The sequence below is a fragment of the Corylus avellana genome, chromosome 8 (genome assembly GCF_965113065.1).
Source record: "Corylus avellana chromosome 8, dhCorAvel1.hap1.2, whole genome shotgun sequence".
Lineage (NCBI taxonomy): Eukaryota > Viridiplantae > Streptophyta > Magnoliopsida > Fagales > Betulaceae > Corylus > Corylus avellana.
This window is the reverse complement of record NC_142497.1, coordinates 4,475,870-4,499,465: the sequence shown is the minus strand read 5'-3', so window position 1 is coordinate 4,499,465 and position 23,596 is coordinate 4,475,870. Positions and strand designations below refer to the sequence as shown.

General features: G+C 35.7%; 3 protein-coding genes across 7 annotated transcripts; all 3 read left to right on the top strand.

The window, feature by feature from the left end:
- The first annotated feature begins 1,801 nt into the window (after positions 1-1,801).
- On the top strand, positions 1,802-8,305 carry OTLD1 (OTU-like cysteine protease family protein). Of its 5 annotated transcripts, none has more exons than XM_059573657.2 (10): positions 1,802-2,072; positions 2,528-2,566; positions 2,646-3,509; positions 4,139-4,300; positions 5,883-5,960; positions 6,846-6,924; positions 7,026-7,174; positions 7,496-7,561; positions 7,676-7,850; positions 7,972-8,305. In XM_059573657.2, the coding sequence occupies exons 3-10, from the start codon at positions 2,820-2,822 to the stop codon at positions 8,169-8,171; spliced, it is 1,599 nt and encodes a 532-aa protein (XP_059429640.2). In that variant the 5' UTR covers positions 1,802-2,072; positions 2,528-2,566; positions 2,646-2,819; the 3' UTR covers positions 8,172-8,305. The 5 variants fall into 5 exon arrangements, with proteins under 5 accessions (XP_059429640.2, XP_059429639.2, XP_059429636.2 ...); XM_059573656.2 differs by having other exon boundaries at positions 1,802-2,113; XM_059573653.2 differs by having other exon boundaries at positions 2,528-3,509.
- Positions 8,306-9,655: 1,350 nt separating this feature from the next.
- DCP1 (decapping 1) lies at positions 9,656-18,781 on the top strand. Its single transcript, XM_059575036.2, has 8 exons — positions 9,656-10,035; positions 10,139-10,179; positions 10,278-10,327; positions 10,914-11,058; positions 15,494-15,550; positions 16,290-16,413; positions 17,142-17,618; positions 18,394-18,781. The coding sequence occupies exons 1-8, from the start codon at positions 9,877-9,879 to the stop codon at positions 18,448-18,450; spliced, it is 1,110 nt and encodes a 369-aa protein (XP_059431019.2). The 5' UTR covers positions 9,656-9,876; the 3' UTR covers positions 18,451-18,781.
- A 1,535-nt stretch (positions 18,782-20,316) lies between these two features.
- LOC132164252 (small RNA-binding protein 11, chloroplastic) lies at positions 20,317-23,235 on the top strand. Its single transcript, XM_059574723.2, has 4 exons — positions 20,317-20,510; positions 22,265-22,333; positions 22,410-22,516; positions 22,623-23,235. The coding sequence occupies exons 1-4, from the start codon at positions 20,390-20,392 to the stop codon at positions 22,725-22,727; spliced, it is 402 nt and encodes a 133-aa protein (XP_059430706.2). The 5' UTR covers positions 20,317-20,389; the 3' UTR covers positions 22,728-23,235.
- Positions 23,236-23,596: the final 361 nt, after the last annotated feature.

Sequence of the window (23,596 nt, the reverse complement as noted above, 5' to 3'; positions counted from 1 at the left end):
ACTGGGGTGACATGAGCTGCTAATGGCCTACCTCTGTCAATGGACAAAGCTCCGAGGATATTGCTTCAATCCTCAGTGTTGGGGAAAAATTGATCCCAAGAACCAAGTCAAGATGGGTAACTTGAAAAAGGCCCTTGTGGGAAGTTTCAACTTGTCTTAGTTCTTGCTGGCTTTGGTAGGCGGTTATAAAAAACCGCTAATCACCTAGAGCGGGGCGGTTCGCTAACCGACCTTAAGTTCTTGTTCACATTATTTGAAATCAATGAGTAATTCTATAAGTCTCTCTTCTATTCCTCTTGAGTCCCTCTAAGAATGATGCGGTTATTAAAATCATCATTTGATCAAAATTGAATTTCTCACTAAGCAAGTACAAACTATCATGGGTTTGGATCAACAACAATTAGTTATTTAAAATCGCTGGCAGTTTGAGTAGTTGCAATATGTGACCTATATGTCCAATAAATTTTGGGCTACTCAGCCACCTACCCTAAATTACTAACAATTTGGTACCTAATTATCATGTATCTCAATCCAACTACTATATTCCATTGATGATTAACAATTTTTGACAGCTTTCATTTAAATTTAGTTGTAGGAAATTCTTACACCTCAATCTATGAATTTTCACATGCATTTTTAATAGAGAAATGCTTGGTTTCATTAAAAAGTCCATATTTTGGCCATTTTAATCTTAGGTGGCATGACCTATTTTTTAGAAATATATTAATTTATTTTTTAAAATCTATTAATTTTAAAATGGGTCATGCCACCTAAGATTAAAATGGCTAAAAGATGAATTTTTTAATGAAGTCAAGCATTTCTCTTTTTAATAAAACTATCGTGGGTTTGGATCAACAACAATTAGTTGTTTAAATCCCTGGCAGTTTGAGTAGTTGTTGTAAAAGAGTATGTATGTGACCTATATGCTCAAATAAATTTTGAGCTACTCGACCACTAAACCTAAATTACTAACAATTTGGTGCCTAATTATCATGTATCTCAATCCAACTATCATATTCCATTGATGATAACAATTTTAGATAGCTTTTATTTAAATTTAGTTGTAGGAAATTATTTCACCTCAATCTATGAATTTTCACATGCATTTTTAATAAAACTTGTAGTTGTCCTCTACATTTTTTAAGATTTGCCTATAGTCTAGAAGATGATTTGAACTAAGCAATCTGTAAATTAGATGGTAGAGGCACCTAATTTTGTCATGTAATGCTAATAGCATAATGTATAATTGCTTAGTAAATTAGTTGGTAAACCTAATTTTGTAACGAATAATATTATATAATATATTGTTATACGATTGCCATATAATTTGATAATACAACTGTAAGAATCAGTATTTAGATCAACACTAGTAAAAAAAAAAATAAAAAATTAAAGACTAATTTTTCATTATCACGTCATTTGTCTGCTTTACTCCTTTTATAATTTACTGCTAAATTTCTCGAAAAATAATAGGATCACGCTACATAAACATAATAAGGGCATAAAAAGAATCGACTCCTATCCAATTCAAGATCGTAGCATTAAAGGCTAAAATAAATTTTTAGTTGATTACTTATTTATTAATTAAGGGGCACGTTGGTAATTCCAGAAGAAACCGAGTTGAGAGGAGGAAGTAAAGCAAGGAATCAATCGGTCTGGAACACACTGACAGAAAACAAGTGGGCGTGGGGAGAAGTAGTGACCACTTAACACGCACCCGCGCACGTACGCCTATCCAATCACAGCCACTGCTTTTTACCTCTCGAGCTCATCCATCTCAAGCGTGCCACGGACCGTCATGATCACGCCACGTGCACGCCGCCCCGATTCGACTGGCCGTCGCTCCTGAATTCCACGTCACATGGCCTCGTCTCTTTCACCCGCTATTTAAAACAGAGCCTCCCGTTTCTCTCTCTGAAACATACTCCTCAGACTCCTTTTCGGTGCTTTTTCCTTACCAAAAATAAAACCCTAATAAATTATTTACATAAAATTCGTTTCTTGCGACCACCCCAATTGACACGAAACGTTTCGCAGCTTTTGCAGATCTCGGACCAACGCTCTTGTTCGAGGTTTTCGTTTCTTTCTTTCTCTCTCTCTCTCTCTTTTCCAGGTGAGTCGCCCGGACTCGTGCTGAGTCAACTTTAGGGCTTCCTCGATCATCTTTTTGTTTTCTTTTGAGCTTTGGCTTCGTTTTGGTCTGTTTGATCTTTCATCGGTACGCCTTTGATTAGATTTGCTGAGCGACTGTAGGAAATGAACAAGAAATTAGAGTGAAATGTTTTGAGTTTTGTGTGTCTGTTGTTTGTCTTATCTTCTTGATAGAATGGAAAAAATCACGCAAAGAAAGTCATGTAGTGAAATTAGGTGCACTAAAGAGAGCATTTCTGTAAGCATGGAAGCCAAAATAATGAAAATTTTAAGTTTGATAGTGTAATCTGCTAGAGATTTGGCAGAGAAAGCTGCAATTTTTATTTGTCTTGGTCTTTTATTGATTTTCTTTGGAATTGTGTGGTGTTGATTGCAGCTTGAGCTTTGTGAAGGTCAATCTTTTGGGATTTTCCTGGTAAATTCGACAACTTAAGAGGGTTTTGTTGTTTAAAGTTCGAGGTCTGGGTCTCATGAGAATTGTCAGGGGAATGCAGAGATCGTTTCGCGAGGAGCAGAAGGCACTCGGCTGGAAAAAATCATTCAGCCAAGGGATTGGCGTGACTGCGCCCAAGGCAAGAACGCGTGACAAACCGATGAGTTGGGTTTTCAGTCTCTAAGTTTGGATTCTGGGAGGCTCGAGCTAGGGTTTGGTTCAGGACGATTAAAAAATGACTCGGATTTTGGTTCAGCGAGGATCTGGCAGCGGCTCTTCTTCGAACCCGAGCCGTAATTCTACTTTTCCTGGGTCTTCTTCCGCTCGGGCAGAGCCACAGGTTACAACTCCTCAGGTTCTTTCAGCTGTGAAAGATGAGGAAATTGGAGAGGAGGTGCAAGAACAAGCTGTGGTGGATGAACTTTTGGAGTTATGTGGAAGTAGTGATAATAAGGTGGCAAAAGGTGATGATCTTTTGATGGAAAGCTTTGATAATGATCAGAATGGGAGTTCAAGTGATGAAATTAACGATAGCCAAAACGTTGATACTGATGAAATCGTGGGTCCGGGAGAGTTGATGAAAGGGATGGGTGGGTTGAGAATTTCAGAGAGGCTTGCAGTTGAAACTGAGGGCTCAAGTGCGAATTCTGCGCCGTCAGATAGCGGGAGTTCACAGCCACCTCCTCCACCTGTCCCACCCCCGAAACCTTCTGCAGGAAACTCAAATTCTAGGAGAGTTGTCTCAGGAAATTCAAATGCTGTGCGGATTGGGTCATCCAGAAGAGCAGTTGCCTGGCCTGTTGTTTCAACAAGGACTTCACCCACTTGTTCACGGCCCTCTTCTCCCAGGTCTCATGGTGAAAACGAGGGTTATAATAGCGCTGATGAGCAAAACCCTTGCTTTGTTTCCTCTTATGATGACATAGTAAGTTGCTAACTTTATTAGTCCTACCAAGAAACTACAGGGTAGACAAGGGTTCCATGTCTTTCTTCTTGTCTTGCAGATCATCTTTTCCTCATTTGAATTGAACCAACAAAGCATTGAATGGAGTACTACTACTCATCATCACATTAAGATATGTGTCTTAGTTGTTCTTTTTCTGTTTGTGTGTATGTGTTTTTATGCCAATCTATAGTGGGACAACTGCAATTGGAGTTTGCATATTTTGCAGCCCAACCATATTAACCATCTTGAACTTTTTAGGTGTCTTGAAAGTAGAGCTTTCTTTTAACTAATTATACATCCATTTTGAATTACTTGTGCGAGCCCAATTCTAATCTATCTAGAACGTTACAATTCCTGACTAGTTTATCACTGAAACCGTTAGGAGCTATTCATTTTATCTAGTTGCATCATTCTATGTTTCTTAGAGAACTTTTAAGTGGTTTTACTTATTAAAAAAAGAGAACTTGAAGTGGTCTTTTTTTTTTTTTTTTTTTTTTTTTCCAGTCTTTATACGAGGCTCAGTGGGTTGCATTTTCTGTATTGAACTTGTAATGCAACTTGTTTACATGAGATTTAATGTTGTAAATTGCCCTATTTATCTATTTCAGGAAAGAGAGCGGCAATTTGAAATTGACATTAGAAGGGCAAAAGGTTTAGAAGTCAAAAAAATGCTGGAGGATGGGAATTGTCTCTTTCGCGCTGTGGCAGATCAAGTTTATGGGGACTCGGAAGCATATGATTTAATCAGACAAATGTGCATAGATTATATGGTAAGATGATGCAAATTTTTATTGGGAAGTTCATCTTGGAAATATGTTGTTTATGCACCGAGGAAAATCTATTAAGCTTACTGCTTCCAAAGAAGCTACATGGTCATTTTATGAAATACCAATCTAGCTGGTTATTTAGTGTAATGATACAAATAACAGAAAGAATTTTGAAACATCTTAGAAGAATCATGAAAGAAGGCACTATGATTTGGTTTTATCTTGGAGAATATTTGCATGTAAGACAACATTGAACAGATTATCCCTTAGCTGACCACACGCCATTAAATTAGAGTTGTATGTGGTCCTTGTTGTTTTCAATGATTGTCACACTTTGTTTGGTTGGTTGAGTCATTAGATCTTCTATTAGTGGGCATCTCAACATTATGTGATCTGCCATAGGTGAGATACAATACCGTATGTGTCCTGAACATGGAGAAGATGATTAGAGAGTTAAAGAGAAGAAAAGAAAGTTAAGGGGAAAGAATATTACATTACTTTTGTGGACCCGAAATAGTAAGGATGACAAGTAAGATAAAATATACTGTCCTCAACTTTAAGGCAAGAACTGTTTGTGAAAATAAAATTCTTGGTCTAATTCGAAAGGCAAGAGATGCCTTTCTATGTTGAACACCGACACCAATCAATTAGTTGGGGATTGTTTGCTTTTTATATCAAAGTTGGAGCCTTGGTTTTTTCCATGCAAGCAAGTGGATGTAGTGAGGAAGAGGTCCATGTTCAACGCCATGAGCATCTTCCTCTTATTTCCAAGTGCTTATTATTTCTGTGTCAATTTCTTATTATAAATGAAAAATACTGCTACCGGACCTTGCTTGTGCTAAATTCCCAGCTAAATTCTCAGAGAAGCTTTACTAAGGTGGCCTCATTTTCATCGTTTTGCTCTCTCTCTCTCTCTCTCTCCACACACACTCAAAAGTGTTCCTTCTGGTCTTGGTTCTAAGGTTCCTACATGCGTATTGCACTTTGTCTCTGGGTCAATACACCCTGCTTTGTCAACTAGTGTTCAAACTGAAATTTATATGCTGTTTATCATGGTATAAACCGTACTCTTTTATCTACATGTACTGAGGAAAACCGTTTTATGACACCTATGCCACACATTCGTATCAGGCAGTCAATGTTTGGGATCAATTTGATTTGTATTTCAGGTGCTTCCTGTAACATTTTTTTTTGGTGTTTTGAGGTTGGGGACTGGGGGTAATCGTTAATGATAGCTGCAATATAAAGTGACTTCTGTTGTAAGTATGTGCAGAACAGGCAATTAAACTTAACTACGTGCAACAGGATTTCTCTCCTTTTTTCCTTCATTTTAGTTGTTGCTGTTATTGTACTGGTATTGATAATGTTTGGTTTAAACATTGCAAGACTGTTTACATTTGTTATGCACCTCTAGGTGTGCTTAACCATATGTTTGTAATTTTGCTTTCTGCTTGCGGTACTTTAAGGTGCAAACTTCCTAGGGATTTGGAGTTTGTAGCTATTGTAGATTTTTATTTTTTATTTTTTATTTTTATTTTATTACATGAAGCAGAGTTTTATACTCCCCAGTTTTTACTTGATTCAGGAGCGGGAAAGAGACCACTTCTCTCAGTTTATAACAGAAGGCTTTACTTCTTATTGTAAGAGGAAGAGAAGAGACAAGGTATGCAATATTGCAATTCAAGTAGGTGTTTATACCTTAGAACCTTCTGTGGCTTGGTGGTTAGTTGTTTGTTTTTCTAGTTCTGAGTTCAAAGATTCAGAGGCTGATGAAGAAAAAGAAAGAAAAAAAAGTAGTTGTTAATTCCTTCAAGGTTCAAAATTTATGATCTTTGGAGAATTTTCTCATCACACGGGATGCTCTCCTTGTTATCTTGTGTTCCTTGAGTCACAATATGAATTATTGCTTCTTCGAATTTTATTTTATTTTTTATGGGTTGGGGGGGGTTTGGGGTGTTTCTTATGGAAAAAGTGGCTTAGTCCATCAACTTGGAAAAGATTATAGCAGTTTGCAAATGCTTTTCACAGTAATATAGAACTTTCAACTCAAGTTTTGGCTTTATTCTGTCTTGAGAAATGTTAGGGGTCAATAAGTTCCTCATATTTGGCCCATATTCTTTTATAAATTCAATAGATCAACCATTAGATTTGTAGGGTCTACTATTAATTTATGTGGAGTCTACAAATCTAATGGTTAATTTGTAAGATGGGATGGCCAAATATGGATAAAATATTGATTCCTAACATTTTTCTTCTGTCCTCATGAGTAATGCAAGTAGTACAAGAACAATAGCTGAATTGAAATTGGATGACTGGAATATTAATGGACACTAATGATTCGAAAATGATTCACAGTATTATGACTGGAACATCCCATGTCACTCGGTCTCTTTTCTAAGACAGATACATTAGAATCAAGTTCCTCTTTCAATCTAAGCTGGCAAATTAATATAATCTAAGTTTAGCATAGACATTCATGACTTCCACATTAAAGGTCCTCTTTTCTTTTCTTGTGGATGTGAATATGTATTTTCTTGGGGTGGGGCAGGTCTATGGAAACAATGTGGAGATCCAAGCTTTATGCGAAATGTATAATCGGCCTATCCATATTTATTCCTATAGCACAGGTATTGCTCCACTCAATGTGAATAATGATATTGACATTCTTTCGTTCTATTTTTCTGTTTTGCATCGTTTTATTTATTTATCGTTTTTCTATGTTAAATAGCAGAGCCTATCAACATATTTCATGGAAGTTACGACACTGACACACCTCCCATTCGACTGAGCTATCATCATGGGAATCATTACAACTCTCTTGTTGACCCTCGCCGTTTGACTATTGGTGCAGGACTTGGATTTAGCTGTCTTCATGGGGTATGGGGATGTGCTACGCATTGTATTTGTCTTTAGTTCAATTTTTTGTTTCATATTATATGCTGATGCCATAAGTTTTATTTACACTGAACCTGGAATTAAGAGGGGAGGAAGCACAAATAGTTTTCTTGTGTTTGCAAATTAAATGCACTCATTAGTGTTTTCAAAAGGTTTAGCTATTTGTGTACACAACCTTGTTTCTTGTATCACATTATTTAGCAATTGGGTTTCTTTCCTTTCCTTTTTCCTACTTTTTCTGCATGCCTGTCTATGTTTGTGTTGATTGGCTCATAAATGGCAGTATCTTTGTTTCTTATGCAGAGAAATGTTGACAAGGATCAAGTCAAGGCAGCTATTAAAGCTCAGCAAGACCAACAGATTGATAATGTAAGTATCGTGATTGTCATGCAGGATGATGTATATGGAAATGTTTGACAGTAACATATTCTTTTATACTGATATGGAAATGTTTGACAGTAACATATTCTTTTATACTGACAGGCACTTCTAGCCGAGGGGCGATTCTACTCTGATCTTGAGCTCACTGAGAAGGAAATTGAGCGCATGGTGATGGAAGCTTCTCGGGCCGAGTATGTTGCAGATGACTCATACAAGCAGCATCTTGGCCGTAGAGAATCTTCCACTTCTAGTGCTGAACCATCATCTTCTGGCGCTAGTAAGTTTATTCAAGAATCTTCACTCTTGAATTACTATATATGATTAACTGCCTCCTTTTTTCCCATGCTGAAACTTGGTTGTTAGTTTGACTGAGAATGTGTTGCTAACTGTTTCACCAGGCCGTGAGACCAAGTTGGAAGGTGGTTTACAAGAATCTGTCCTTAGCAGCAGCAGCATGCAGATGGTTCTGTCAATGGGGTTCAGCTATTTGCAGGTGATCGAGGCCTACAGCATATTTGGGGATGATGTGGATTCCATGGTTTGTTTCTTGTTGGAAACAAGCAGCAGCAGCAGGCGCAAAGGCAAGGCAACTGAATAATGAGTTTCCAAACCAACACACTGGCTGCTGCATTTACTGGTTTAAGAAACCATTTCTATAAACAGAGGCCTGCGGGCTGTGAGCCTTATTTATGTTATCTGAGGCTTCATCAATAAAATGTACTTAAAACTCTACTCTCGAGTGGTCTAAGACCCAATACGGAATCATTGCACTAGTTAATATGGGAAAAATACTTGATGAAAGCAAAACTGTTCCGAGTGTTAGATTAGCTTTTATCAAATGATTAATAAGAGATTGTAGGGCTAGTTTTAAGTAAATCAAGTTGTATTCATGTCTTTTGTGCACAGGTCTGTCTCATCTATTTTTATTGTTTTCAAATAAAGTTAACAAATGAGAAATATAATTGGGTATAATAAGCTTAATGACCTAAATGAGAAATATAATATTAAGTGTGCACAAAATGTGTTGTCAATTTTATTTTTTATAATTTCTTCTTCATAGAGAGTTTACAGCAATAAATTGATATTTCTTACTTTTACTAAGAAATGCTTGTTCCAATCACAATGATAATTGGTCTTGGTTAGGTTACGCCATGTATTAAGGTTTAAGAGTTTATTTTGTTTAATTAAATTGGTCGGATTATAAATTATTTATTTAACTTTATATTAATGCTTTTATACAATTTGAATTTGACACACAAATATCAAACGGGCGCTTATCATATATAAGAAGATGATGAAACACATGCACGTCATTAACGTCATTAACTGTTCGCGTTACTCGATCTTATTAGTTTTATTTCTAAAATATGTACGTTTTTCTTTCCCTCAAGATCGTCCAACTCTTTAACATTAAATTCTGTTCAAATCATTACCCTTAAATGATTTTATTCAAACTCTGATTTTTATTTTTTATTTTTTCGTTTCTTTATTGCTCTTTTTATGTTCTCTTGCATTCCTTTCTTAAGCGATGGCAGTGATGCACCTATTTCAAATTAGGAGGAATCCTCCTATTCATAAAAACCATCCTCCTTTCTTAAGCAATGGCAATTAATGTAATAGAGAAAATTAATTGATAAATAATTCTCATTAATAATTTTTTCTATCAATTATTTAGACTAATTACAGGATAATTAATTTGATCCTTTCATTACAGCTACTAATTAATAGTAGATTTAATATTTTGGACAATCATTGGAATATTATTACAATTCCATACAAACTAACGTGACAGTTCTACGTGACAAAAACTGAAATATTAATTTACAAGATACTTAAACGCTTCAAAATATTTCATATTATATAATCTAGAATTGTCAATTCATACAAACAAATGACTCTCAAAGGAAACCCCATTTAGTATAAAAAATAGTCACATTTCCTTGAATTATAATTAGTATATATTATTTTTTCCAGTATTAAAAAGTTGAAAAAAAATCTACTTCGAATAAATAAATAAATAAAAAAAAGAAAGAAAAAGCCCAAGAGGTGATTGACACAAAGAAGCAAGATTGAACACTTCGCTTGCTTGTCGTGTCCGACGAAAGTTTGGATCGTTTGGTATTGGTTAGAAGGGTATTATGGTCACTCCAGTAGAATCTTGTGAAACAAGCTGAGTGGTGGTGTTGGCGACCCGGAGACTCTTCTTCAGCTTCGACGTGAATCACTGTCAGGTCCCGCAAAAATTCTAGGGTTCGAGTTGGGTGAGGAGCACCGTATCGAAATTGAAAGAGAAAAAGAAGAAAATGTCGCAGAGCGGGAAGCTGATGCCAAATCTGGACCAGCAGAGCACGAAGCTCCTCAACCTCACCGTTCTCCAGCGAATCGACCCCTTCGTCGAGGAGATCCTCATCACTGCTGCTCACGTCACCTTCTACGAGTTCAACATCGACCTCAGCCAATGGGTTCGCCTCCCACTCTCTCTCTTGCTGAAACCTGAAGAATTCTTCATTTTCGCATTCCCTGATTGTTTTATTTTGTTTCTCTCTGTTTTCGATTCATTTGCAGAGCCGCAAGGACGTTGAGGGATCTCTCTTCGTCGTCAAGAGGTAAGATTTCTTATTGGTATAGAGTGTAATTGTATAAATTTTGGGAATTGATCCTTTCTGGAGTGTTGATTGTGAAGAGCTTTTTGCTGTTATTTCAGGAACACGCAACCTCGTTTTCAGTTTATTGTGATGAATCGACGCAATACGGGTTGGTGCCTTTCTTTGCTGCTCTAGTTCCTGATATATCTATTGAATTCCTTATTTTTTTGGTAGCCTTTTTTTCTTAATCTTACGTCTAATTGTTATGTATAACTTGTCATATGCGATATCATTCATATAGTTGTTTTTTGCGGTGATTCAAGTTTTTAGATTGTTGTATGGCATTGGCTTGGGCGTGCCAAAGTAATTCCATTTCTAATATATTTTCTCAGCTTCGCCTTTATGCCATTCTGGTTTGTTTGCCTACTTTTGTTTTAAAATGTTAGGTAGCAATATTGGCACCCCATGTTCTGCTTCTTGTTCTTCATTGTAAGTACATGAATTCAAGGTGGAGGGCCAATTGATTCTACCCTAAAAATCTAAGAGCTAGAAATATAAGTGCATTGACTTGGTGGTTCATATTGAATATTGGATGTAATTATGCATATTTTCAGTGTTGCTCTTAAGTAGAATTAAATTTCACATGTTGCTACTAACAAATTGGTTCGGAGTTCTTAGATCCCTTTTGTGTAGCATGTATATGTGTTTTATCGATTTGTTTGAACTAAAGAACGTCGGTTTGTTGATACAAACAGATAATCTGGTGGAAAATCTGTTGGGAGATTTTGAGTATGAAGTCCAGGTTCCGTATTTATTATATCGAAATGCTGCACAAGAAGTGAATGGTATTTGGTTCTATAATGCACGGGAATGTGAAGAGGTTGCAAATCTTTTCAGCAGGTAATGTTGTTTTCCCATGGTCTCAGTTCCTACAGAATTCTTAATCTCGTAGTGTTTTGTTAATATGAAATAATTGATAGTTATTTATACTTCTGAAATGTTGTGTCTATTTCTGAAGTATGGCATTTTTTTGATAAGTAAACAAAATTCATTAAAAACGCAAAAAAAGGTGCCCCTAGGAAGTATACAAGAAAAACATGTAAAAGGAAAAAAGATTAAGAAAGTTCTGTAAATTAGAATATGAGAACAATCATAGGCAACCATATAGTGGTATAGGGTATTGAAGAAGAAGGCCTTTAATCCTGCCACCTCCCTCTCAATATCTTAAAAGCTTTCGATAATTTCTCTCTCTCTAGATATACCACATTAAACAATACGGGATCACTTGACGAGGCATGATCCACACTAATACAAAAAGACTAAAAATAGAGTTCTATAAGGCACTAGCTGTCTCGCAATGGAGTAAAACATGGTCAACAGTTTTCCCATTCTTCTTGCACGTGTAGCACCAATCTACCACAATGATATGCCGCTTCCTTAAGTTATTTATAGTGAGGATCTTACCTTAAATGACCGACCAAGCAAAGAAGGCCTCTCTCAATGGGCTTATTACGCCAAATACTCCTCCATACTCATCGGGAAGTGACATTAGAACAATCTTATATCAAACTACCCTCTCTTGGAAGGGGTCTAAAAAAGCCTATCTTCACCACCCCGTCTCATTCTGACAAAATATACTTGATTGAAAAGTGGAGTAAAGAGTTCCATCTTCCAATCTTGTGCCACTCTTATAAAATTGTCGTTCCATTGAATAGAGGCATTAGATAACTATAGATAATCTGCCACAGAAGCATCATTAAAGCAAGCAACACTTTTTTGATAACTAAAGCAAGCAGTACTGAATAACTCTGGAAACCCTACCTTAAGGGACTGGTCCCCAAATCACACGTTTTGCCAAAAACTAATCTTGGAGTCTTCATCCACCTCAGATCTAGTATATCTTGAAAACTCCCCCTATCCCTCCTTATATATTTCCATATACCAACCCTATACGACCCATTAACCTCATTAGAACACCATCTATCTTACGGACTATCATATTTAAAGTCCAATACCAATCTTTATAGAACCTCTCTCTCATAAGCGGAGCACAATAACCACTTACCTAGAAGAGCTCGGTTGACCATAAGAAAATTTTGGACCCCCAAAACCCCCTCAGAATTCGGAGAACACACCTTGGACCCATTTACCAAGTAAAATTTGAATTCTTCACCCATACCTTCCCACATTTTTATTGGACCTTTGTGTAATTGTTGCGTAAAATAAGGGATTTGCCCTTAAATTGTTCCATCATTCCATGCTCTTTGGAGGAACCATTGCACTTCCATTGGACGCCAGTATTGTCTTGCATGTTTTGTTGCAACTCTTCTTTCGTGTGAGAGTGTGGAGATATGCAAGACCATTAGATCATCTTTTCTGTTTTCCACCCTCCAAGTCTTTATTTGGTGCATTTTTTTCCTATTATAAATAGCAGAGCAACTGTTTGCATTCCATCGAAGATTAGGGAGGTCAAAGCAATTTTACTAGGATCCTTTGTCATTATGTTGTGCTGAATGCTGGTTATCCTGAGTGTGACCTGTTGCAATCTTTGTATTGATATTCAAAGTTTGGCAGTTGTTGGCCATGTTTCTATATTTAATTCACAAGCATCCTTCTAGACGGTATAGGATGTATTTAGTGTTTATTCATTCTCTCTGTATACTTTTAATTATATTTTATGTTAATTTCATATGTTTTATAAAATAAAATACCATATTAAAGTGTGAGTTATACCACACTTTCGTATTTTATAAAATAAAATACCATATTAATTTCATATATTTTATGTTACTTATCAAAAAAATTAATAGGCTGTGATTGTGATTGTCGGTTACATGTTGGCTCACAGTGTGTAAAAAGCTAATTTGCCTATTACATATCGAATCAAGAGCGAAAGTGTGGGGTTCTTATATTTGTGTAGCTTCATAATTTTGTACTCAGTCTAGGTTGCAAAGTAGGCCGTATGGTGATGTATCTTGTTTTCTTGGAGCCTATTCTTTTAGTATTATCCATCTTGGATCTGTTTGGTGGAGAGTGTAAAGAGGAAACGTGTCACCTTGAGTAATGTGATATATGTTAAGTGAGACATTTGACTGACACTGTGTTCTTTATACAACTCAGCTGCTGATTCCTTTCTCTGTGGCTATTGGTTGAAAATGATTGAAGGTAGAGGTATATGTATTTTCTTTTCATGGGTGAGTTGGCATGAGAACTAAAATCATTTGGTTGATTAGAGTGTTTATGCCTGTGATGGAGAGAGGGTTTTTTGGGTATCATGACAGTAGGAGTGATTTATGAAGTCATAAGTGACTCAGAATGTGCAATTGAAATAGGTGTGTCTGTTGATCAGTAATGGAAGAGCTATGTTGGGCCAAAGAAACATGGCAAAGTGCAATGAGCTTAGGCATTCATATGTGACATCTGAACAGGAAGATGGCAAGGCTGTAGGATCTTTCTTGAATGTAACTGTGTGGTGTGCAGTGTAAGGTCAAATCATTGACGTGATTTGGAGCATTGTTGTGGGATGGTAGATCTTAGGCATACTTTCAAAAAAGAAAAATTATGGAGTTCTGTTTAGAGCATGTTCCCAGTAATTTTATGATCATTGTGATTTTGGAACAAAATCACTTGAATGATTGGAAAACGTTTTTTTTTTTTTTTGGGGGGGGGGGATCTTTTCTTAGGTCATTCCAATGTAATTTTGTGGGCGATTGGGCACCTATTTGCCAAATTGCAATGAAGGTGGACCTTTTTTATTTGTGCACTTCAGGCAAGTTGATTAGGATATTTTTGACAAGTCGTTGATTAGGATATTTTTGACAAGTAGTTGATTAGGATATTTAATGTGCACATGTCTGATTTCACTCAGCAATCCCTACTTATTTGGAGTGTGTTGAATCAATAGATATGCCAAGGGTCTTCTACTTTGGTGGGATGACTTTTGTGATGACTTGGTGTGTTGGGATTTTATTGCATTGAGCTGTCCTTATGAAAAATGCAGTAAGGAGATATTTCAAATAGTTGTTCGGTTCAGTAAAAAGTGGAATGCTTTATTTCAAAACATTCGGTCTTTCATATTTCTTAATTTTGTAATTGTTATGGGTTGGCTACTGAATTTGGGATATTTCCTACTTATCCTGTTAATGCACATCTATATAGTTCTGAATTTATAGTAATTTGTTTAAGGTTTCACAAATAAATTGCTAGTTTTGTGGAGAGAATAAAATTCTGGATAACGTCCATACTTGGAAGCTTGTGAGTGGCAAACCGAGCTAGAAAATTTCTAAAGTTTCATTTTCATTAACAGCTCTCTTTACCAGCCTGTGAACTGTTGATCTTGTGGCTTGGCATGAAAATGTAAATCCAACATTGCTAGAAGAGGCTAAAGGAAGTAGATGGTTGACAATGCTAGGCATTCAGTCCTATGTATAAAGGTGCTGTACACATCTGATTTGTTCTATTTGATGGATCTGAGATACAACTTAATGTAGATTATTAATGAACTTGATTTAAAAGGATTAGATGGCTTGTATGTTTACAAATAACTCTTTAAGAAGTAATTGTAGCATGCCTTCTTTCTGAATTCTGATTACCTAGTATGGTTGAATTCATTGGTGTCTATTTATCATATATATTTTTAAATGCGAATGTACGTATAATAGCTATGCTGCACAGATACTTCTGTAAGGAGTTGTATCCTTGTATCTGTGTTGCATATGTTACTTTCTGGATGCTTCCTGATATGAAGCAATGCATAAATGTATAAACAAGTTACTCCTTGTTGCATAAGTATCGGATACATATGACCCTCGTAACTATAGAATAAAACATAATTTATGGATAAAAACATCGGAAGGGTACGTGAAATATATTTTAAATAATTTAAAAATGAGCAATTCCACACACGATTAAATCGACATATCAAGATATATTTATATGAAAATTTATCTAACTCATACTTTTGCTACGAGCATGCACACACATTTTCTTGAAATTATATATTAGCATATTCCTGTTTAATCTTATCCTTGTCATACAGTATATTTGGGTGTTACTGTATCCATATCTATGTTTTGTAGAATAACAGTTGCAATAATTAATAAGTCGATTAAATGTCCGAAGAGCCTTTTTTGCATTTGGTTCTGGATACCTTTTTATAATTCAGAGGGACTCCAGACTTGCATTGTTAGATATGTTTGCGTGGGTTACTGAAATTTATGCATATTATCCATTTGACAAAAACTTGTGATGTATAGAATCGTCTCCATGCGTATTTTCATTCTCAACAACTATATTCTTTATTTTTTTCATCATTTACTTTCTTTTATGCTTGCAGGATACTTAATGCATACTCCAAGGTGCCTCAAAAGTCAAAGGTGTCTTCAAATAAAAGGTAATGATTGGAAATTCCATTCTGTAGCTGTTTATATTTTCTGAAGTCTGAAGTAAGAAAGCATGATGATCTTTTAGTACTTATAAATTTGAAATCATGAAAAAAATTTATTCGAGTAACTACCATTTTTTATCTATATCATGGCCTATGTGGCGGTGTTATGGGCTCTTCTACAATGTCATTTCATTTATAATGATTCTTGAATGATTTTGTCAATTGTGTATTCAATTGAACAAGAACAAATTGTAGAAAACATTTGTGCTTTTACTTTCCATTTCTTCTGTTTCACATTTGAGCTTCCTTATTTCTTTTTCTTTTAAATTGCCATAATTTCATTCTGATAGAGTTGCATTTGCATCTGCATTTTTTCTAATTGTTGCTGAGATTCTTCATCTGTGGCATTACTTCCTTCTTATTTTCAAGTTTCCTAGCTAGATTTTTCTGACCTGAAATTATTATATTTTTTTCTTTCTTTGGAATGTAATAACCAGGATTTTGAAGTCGAACTTAACTTTTAAAGTTTTATATCTTTTCAAATGTGAATGAATAACTTCATGATGTTCTCATGATCTGGAAGTCCAATGAAAACTTCCATTTGTTCTTCGTTTTTAGTGTGTTAAAAGACGTATCTCTGGCTGACTCGCTCTACGTACATTCGTTTTCTGTCTGTCATTGTCTGTGATGCATCCTGATTATTATAAAAATTCAAGAAATAATGTTTTGTTGTGTTTCACTGCAGTGAATTTGAGGAACTGGAAGCAGTCCCAACTATGGCAGTTATGGATGGTCCACTGGAGCCACCATCAATTGCCTCCAATGTTACAGATGTTCCTGATGACCCTTCCTTTGTGAACTTCTTCAGTGTATGTAAAATGTAGTCTTTTGGACAATGTTATCTGGTTCTGGAAATTTTTCATGGCATTTTATTATGTTTGCACCTGAGATCAAACCTCATGATTAACTGTAGCATTCTCATCATTCAGTGATATCTGTTCTTCATTTTCAAGAATAGATATCAATATAGTGTCTACAATTTTCACTTCAGCCATTGGTATAAAATTCCTCTTCTTGGTTCTTTTCCGTAGACTGACATCCTAAGGTCATTGTGAAAATTTTCTCCTCTTTCCAAGGAGAGCTTCTTGCTGTAGGTGAGATAAAAAAGTGTCCTAGTTTAAGCTAGAGGTCGGACACTGGCCCCATGCTAACACAGGGTATGACAACTAAGTTGCGCAGTCCTAGCTACATAGGGTGTAGATCAGTTTTTTGGCATATTGATGGAATTCTGCAATAAGACAATTTTTTTTTTAAAAAAAAAAAATTGCTAGAAGGAACTTCTATCTAGAGATATGTGGAAGTATGACACTATGTTACAGCAAGCTTTTTTGTATTCAACTTTTCTGTGCATTACCCAAAAGGGATTCTTTAATGTTCAAGTAGATGACATTCTTCATATCCGTACTGGATGGTACACTGATTCTATTATTTTTATAGATTTACTGTTCAACTTCTGTTTTACTACCCTGGAAGGAAAAGTAATTTGTATTTTCTTTCTATTTGAGCAAAACTGAGTCTATTGATTTCCTTATTGCAGGCAGCTATGGCTATTGGGAATGTTTCAAATACAGCAATGACTGGACCTTTCCAGTCCTCTGCAACAGTCGGTCCTCCACCTTCCCATCCAGCAAGTGTTGCCTCTCCCACCGTGCCAACATTGCAAATACCATCTCCTCCTTTGGCATCATCTACTCCTTTAATGCCTCTCCTTGATACCCCTGAATCCAACAACAACAGCAGCCAGATCACTAATCTTGTAAAGCCCTCTTCATTTTTTGTTCCTCCTCCTTCCTCCTCTGCAATGATGATGCCACCTGTCTCCTCATCCATACCTACTGCTCCTCCACTTCATCCTGGGGCAAATCTACAACGCCCATATGGTGCTCCTTTGTTACAACCTTTTCCACCTCCCACCCCACCACCATCTCTTACTCCTGTTTCTGTTCTAACCCCAAACTACGGACCAGTTATTAACCGAGATAAAGTCCGAGATGCACTTCTTGTGCTTGTTCAGGTTAGTTTTTCTAGTTACTAAAATGTTTGAAGCTTGTTTTTCAGCTATCACATACTTCTGGCGGTTGCAATTATAATTTCTGTTTTAAGAAGATATTATTAACAAGATAATCATGCATTTTGTCTTTGCATCAAATCACTTCACTTCTTTGACAGCTAAGATGCTAATAGATTATTATGAATTTGCTATCAAATGCTTTCTGGACATTTTTTTGTACTGAATAACTTCGACTTTTGTGATTAAATAAATAATTGGAAGTTAATTATATGGATATAAATATAATATGTACTGTCACATCTCAATAGGGGTGGTCTCCCCGGATGCTAGAAATACTATGTAGTATTGGAAATAAGTTTGATTACTACATTTTTTTTTCCCAATAAAGGCATTGCATAGACAACTGCATATAGGCTTTCAGAATATTAGTATTCAAAGAAACTGGATTGAGCTGGCATACAACCAGTTTTCTGCTTATTGGACTTTTCATGCCTTTTATTCAAGACATACCCTGTTACTAGCATTTGTTGCACACGGAACTGCTATTTTCTCAATATGAGTAACTAATGTGATAGGGGATGTGGGTTCCGTACTTGCTTGGACAATCTACTCACCTGCCCAAAGAGGTGTGAGGCCCATTTCCCTCTCACATTTATTGCCTGTATTGCATACAATATGAGCAGTTAATAGCACCCGATCCCATCACATTTACTTGGCCTAATCCTCTTGGGTTCAGTTGCTTTTTCGGTCTCATCTGATCAGCTTGCATATGTGGTAGGACAATCAATTCATTGACATGGTTTGTCGAGCTCTTCTGAATGCACACCAATCATGACCCATTTGAAGAGGCAGTGCGATGGCGATGCTGGAATTTTGTTTATTATGTGGTTCTTTTCTTTTCTTTTGTTTTTGTTTTTTTAGCTGGAAGTGCATGTAAGATATGAAGACCTGTATAGCATTATTTATCTCTGATCACCTTTCTAATGATAGTACGTTTTGTTAATATTGCAAGTATTCTGATTTTCAATGGTATGTGAAGCTGATAAACTTGTACATCACATTTAAGTCTTGGTATAACCGAGTTATGAGAGCTATTCTTTCCTTTTCCTATCATGAACTAGACAGAAAGATCCAAGGAAAAAGACAGATTCAACCTTTTGTTTGAATTGCCAAGCTGTGTTAATGAGAATGATTCCTTTCTCTTCCTCTTGAATTAGGCAAAAAGGACTCAAGGAAAAGAGAGATAGATTTGACTGTTATTTTGAGGGAACCAAGGGCTCCAATGCTAACAAACAGGTGCTCAGATATTGATCAACATTCTGAATATGCTAGTGCACAGTCAGTTTCTGAGGAGATTTCCTTGTGCATTAGCATTCTGGATATGCTCTCCGCCTCTTGTGGTTTGAGTGTTTCATAACCCTCTGGCTAAATAATGGAAATTATTGTGAAGGATGTTAAGATTATTCACAATGACCTTGTCACTAAAGTGAACAACATCCTGAAAGAAATTGACCTGGTGCTTTGGAAATAAATGAAAGTATTTAGGAAAAAGGCAGAGAATTACATTTACCCTCTAATTATTAAGCAATTTGCAATGTCTTTTAATGAACTTTCCTCCAAACTATGATTGGGGTTGCAATGTCTCCTTTTTTGTGCAAGAAAATGACAATTACCCCTAAAATAATAATAATAATAATAATAATAATAATAAATTGGAAAATGATTAAAAAAATCAGAAAAATCAACAAATTCAGAAGAAAAAGAAAAAAAATTGTCCTTAATCTCTTAATAGTATTGTTAGGAAAAACCCAAACGACACATTTTCTTTGAAAGCACTTTTTGGATGATAAAAGTAAGTTTGATGAAACGCAAAGCCAAACATCCTCTATGTATGTCTTATTAGCCTAATGATATAGTGGAGATCAATAATTCAAGTTAGCAATGAAAAAAAAAAATGAAAAAAAGAAGAAGAAGAAGTAATTCCAGTTAGCACACATGAAATTAACTGTGGTTTGTTTTCTTTTATAAGCATGTTTCTTACATTATGAAAGATCATTTTACCAATTCATTTTTCTTTTTGGATTGAGATTCCGTGCAATAACTTGGGTATTGCATGGAGTGCAAAAGTTCTTATCATTGTAGTTTATTAAAAAAAAAAAAGAACTATTTGTATTGCAATAGCACATAAGAGAGATAAACTGATTGCACGTGTAAGTTTTGAGTGGCTGAACCACCTCTTTCGACCATTGGAGTGGTTCAGCCACCCCCAAACTTTCAAGCTAACGTTAATCGTAAACTATTTTCTTAAAATATATCCAGATAACATTTCAACATAAAACCTTAAGATAGAATTTTATTTAAATTCTTAATAAATTATATTTTAGTTGTTAGCACTATCAAAATTTGTTTTTACCATCACTTATTTCGTGGATCAATATCTTCCAAATTTTCTAAATAAGCTTACTAATATAATAAATATTAGTAATAATTGTAGGATATCGGACCACCATTATTATTATTATTATTATTTGTTATTACTATTATCATCATTATTATCTAATTTTCAAATTTAATTTCATCATCTTTAATAACTTTTTTGAGAATTTGTTGATCTTTTGGTCCAAGTTTAGACCCCCCAAGTTTCCATATTTCCAATTATAAGCCCAGAACTTGATATTTCAACAAAATGGCCCCTAAACTTCTTTCTGCTTGACGGAGTCGCACAAACAGCCTTAACAGAGCTAGGCTTTGCTTGCTCTCTCTCTCTCTCTCTCATGGCGGCTATAAGGGGAATGTCTCAAAACCTGCACAGATATATCTCTCATCCAAGCCCTAAAATTTATCCAGCTCAGCTCATCTTCTTCAGAGGAATTGCTTCCAAGCTTTTCGTCAAAGGTACTACCTCTCTCTCTCGCTGTGTGTGTTAAGGTTTCCTGGTATAGGCTCCGTTTGGTTAGTGATAAAGTTTTGAAAAAGAAAAGGGATTGAAATCTAGAATCATAACATTTTTCCACCTAACTGAGATCTTGAAGAAATCAACTACTTCCCTAACAAAACTATTCGGCTTTATTGAGTAGTTAATATCGTAACTTTGCAAAATCTTATAAAAGAAAAATACGAAAAAAGGGATTTCTCAGTCTCCAAACAGTGTATTAGTATTCATTCTTCGACATTTAAATAGTATTGCTAGGTAAATTGGTAATGAAGCTCTGAAATGTTCTTGAGAATTATACGCGACCACTTGAGAATCAGCAAGCAGTTGATACAAGTTATATTCCATTGCATATGTAATATATCCATATGAAAGTTCTTTTGGGTTGATACTGTTGTAAGTCTGTCTATAATGTTAACCGGAAAGCTTTGTCCACTGCGTATATTATTTGCAAATTTTGTTCGATGTCCCGGTGATTTTGCTTGTGATTCAAGTTGGGTGATAAGGTAGAAGGATAAAATGAAAATAAGGTAGGTCGATCAATCTGATTGTTCTTATTATGATTTTGAATGATATTGTAAAACAGGAAGTGTCAAATTACACTTTAAATGAAAGCCCTGTTCCATCAGATTGGGCATGGGTCCTGTCCAATTGTAAAATGAATGAAAAGAAGTGTAGCAGCTTTTACGGATTAGAATCCTGATGAAAGAATTCCTAGTAGATCTATAATCTAGCTTTTTTTGAACAGATTCTTTTACCTTCTTTTTTTTTTTAAAAAAAAAAAAAAGAAAAAAAAAAAGTCAATTTTATGGATTTTATGTTAGAAATGAGAAGGGTTTTAGAAATCAGACGGAAGGGTAATTATAACCCTCAATAAAAAAGGGTTTCTAGTGTTCTAGGATAAAGGAAAAGGGGTGTGTTATGTTCCTAATAGATTAATGAGTTCTTTATTTGTTTACGTACCGCCATAGGGAACGATTCCAGGTCTTCAAAACCATTGCTTTCAATTCATTGGTAGAGTTATTTGGTGATTGTACTACAGACTTTTGTTCTTCCCTCTGCTGAGGTTACACTATTAATTCATGGTCTTACCAATCTGATGACCGAAATTGAATGCTTGAAGTTTACAATGGTTCAACCTCAATCAGAAGTAAGCACCATTAGAATGCTTCAGGAGTAGTGATTTAAATACTTGACAAATTTTTTCAGATAGGAATTTTTCAGTGATATTGATACCTAAAATTTTCGTAAGAAGTGAGACAGCCTAGTCTACCCATTTAGGCGGATTTCTCATTATAAGCATCTTTGATCCGTTGAGGGATGCACACAAAGTGTTTATCTGCTTAAAGCCATTTTCGAATTAGTTATAAGCCGCATAGAGCATATGGTTTGTTTAGTGATCAACGCTGTACTAATGGTTGAACTCCCTGTGAGCTTACTTGAATTTGATTCTTCAAGTAGCTACACTATTGCATTATTCAAATTTGGAAAAGAGGACTTGTCTGTGGATATTTTGAGGGAGTCATAAGAAACACACCTGTGCCACATGCACATGTACGAATGTATATTACATTCAATTATGTAGGGTATTTAGACCACAGATATATACTCTTAAGTAGATGATACCAGCATACTCTGTTTTTGACTCTTGGGCTATTTGACACACCCAACTTTCATAACTCTTTCACCATTGACATCACTCATGAATTTGTTGCAGATATATCGTTCTCCACCACAGAAGAGACATTAGCCGAAGCGTTTTCAAAATTTGGTGAAGTTACTGAAGGTAACTTCTGTTCCGAGCATCAATATCTTCTTCCTTATTAATAATCTTTAGACACTCAGCTCTTCTCCTTTTCCAGCTAACATAGTAATGGATAAAGTCAGAAACAGATCAAAAGGTTATGGGTATGTGACTTTTGCTAAAGAGGATGAAGCCCAGAAGGCGTTGATGGACATGAATGGGAAGGCAAGATTACTTATCTCCTTTCTTTCTTTTTCCTTTTTTTTTTTAAAAAAAAAAATTCCGACCCAAAATTGTGAAATAGCAAAAATGAAAGTCGAATACTTTGCAGTTGCTAGATGGACGTGTCGTTTTTGTGGACAATGCAAGGCCCAGTAGGCATTTCAATTCTGGTATGCCAATAGCAAGAGGACCCCCGGAGCCGGCAAATAGCTGATACTACCCTTTAATTTATTTATTTTTATTTTATTTTATTTTATTTTTAATATTTTGAAAGGCTGCATGAATGGATTAGATAATTTTATTTTTAGCATGTTTACTTTTCTTGCTTCAATAGGCCGGATATCCCTTTCAAAACCAACTCTTTCCATTGAGTTTTATTTAGCATTTGATGGCACATATTTATCCTGTGGAAGATGCAAATCGCAGCAAAACATATATGGCGTCATGACGAAACCACTGTAAAGAGTTGAATGATTTTGTTAGTTATTTTTCCCCTGCTAGTTGGCATAGCTTGCCTTTGAGTTCTTAGGACAATGAGTTTGCTAGTCAGGAGTGTTTCCAGGTGGATAATAACTCTCTGCTCTGAGTTTTGCTCTCTATGGTTGTTCTTTGCATCCAAGTTTCTACTGACAGAACAGTTGCAGCAAATTTATATTGCTGACGAAATTCACATTATACTGTTTAAGTGGGATTGCAAAGTCAAAAAAGATGGTTTGGGTTCAGACTTATTTTTGTCTTTTTTTGAGCAACTTAACCATTATGATAAAGAAAACTACAAGGAGAGGCCGGGAACCCGACAAACTCCTTACAGACAGCTATTACAGTGCGAGAAATTTAAACTATCAATAAAACGAAAATTGGATTCAAATAGATTTGATCCCATAGTTCTTTGACCAAAAGGCCAAGGAGAGGGACATTGTGAAAGTGGTATGTGATGTAGCATGATGATTAAAACACTGACCAAATGGTGCTCTGGCGATGACTGTGATGAGGCAATTGATGAAGGAGATGGGAGACGAGCTCTTGTAGGGAAGAACTAGAGACAGAAACCACCAAGAGGGTGGCGTTGTGCTTCACGCCCCT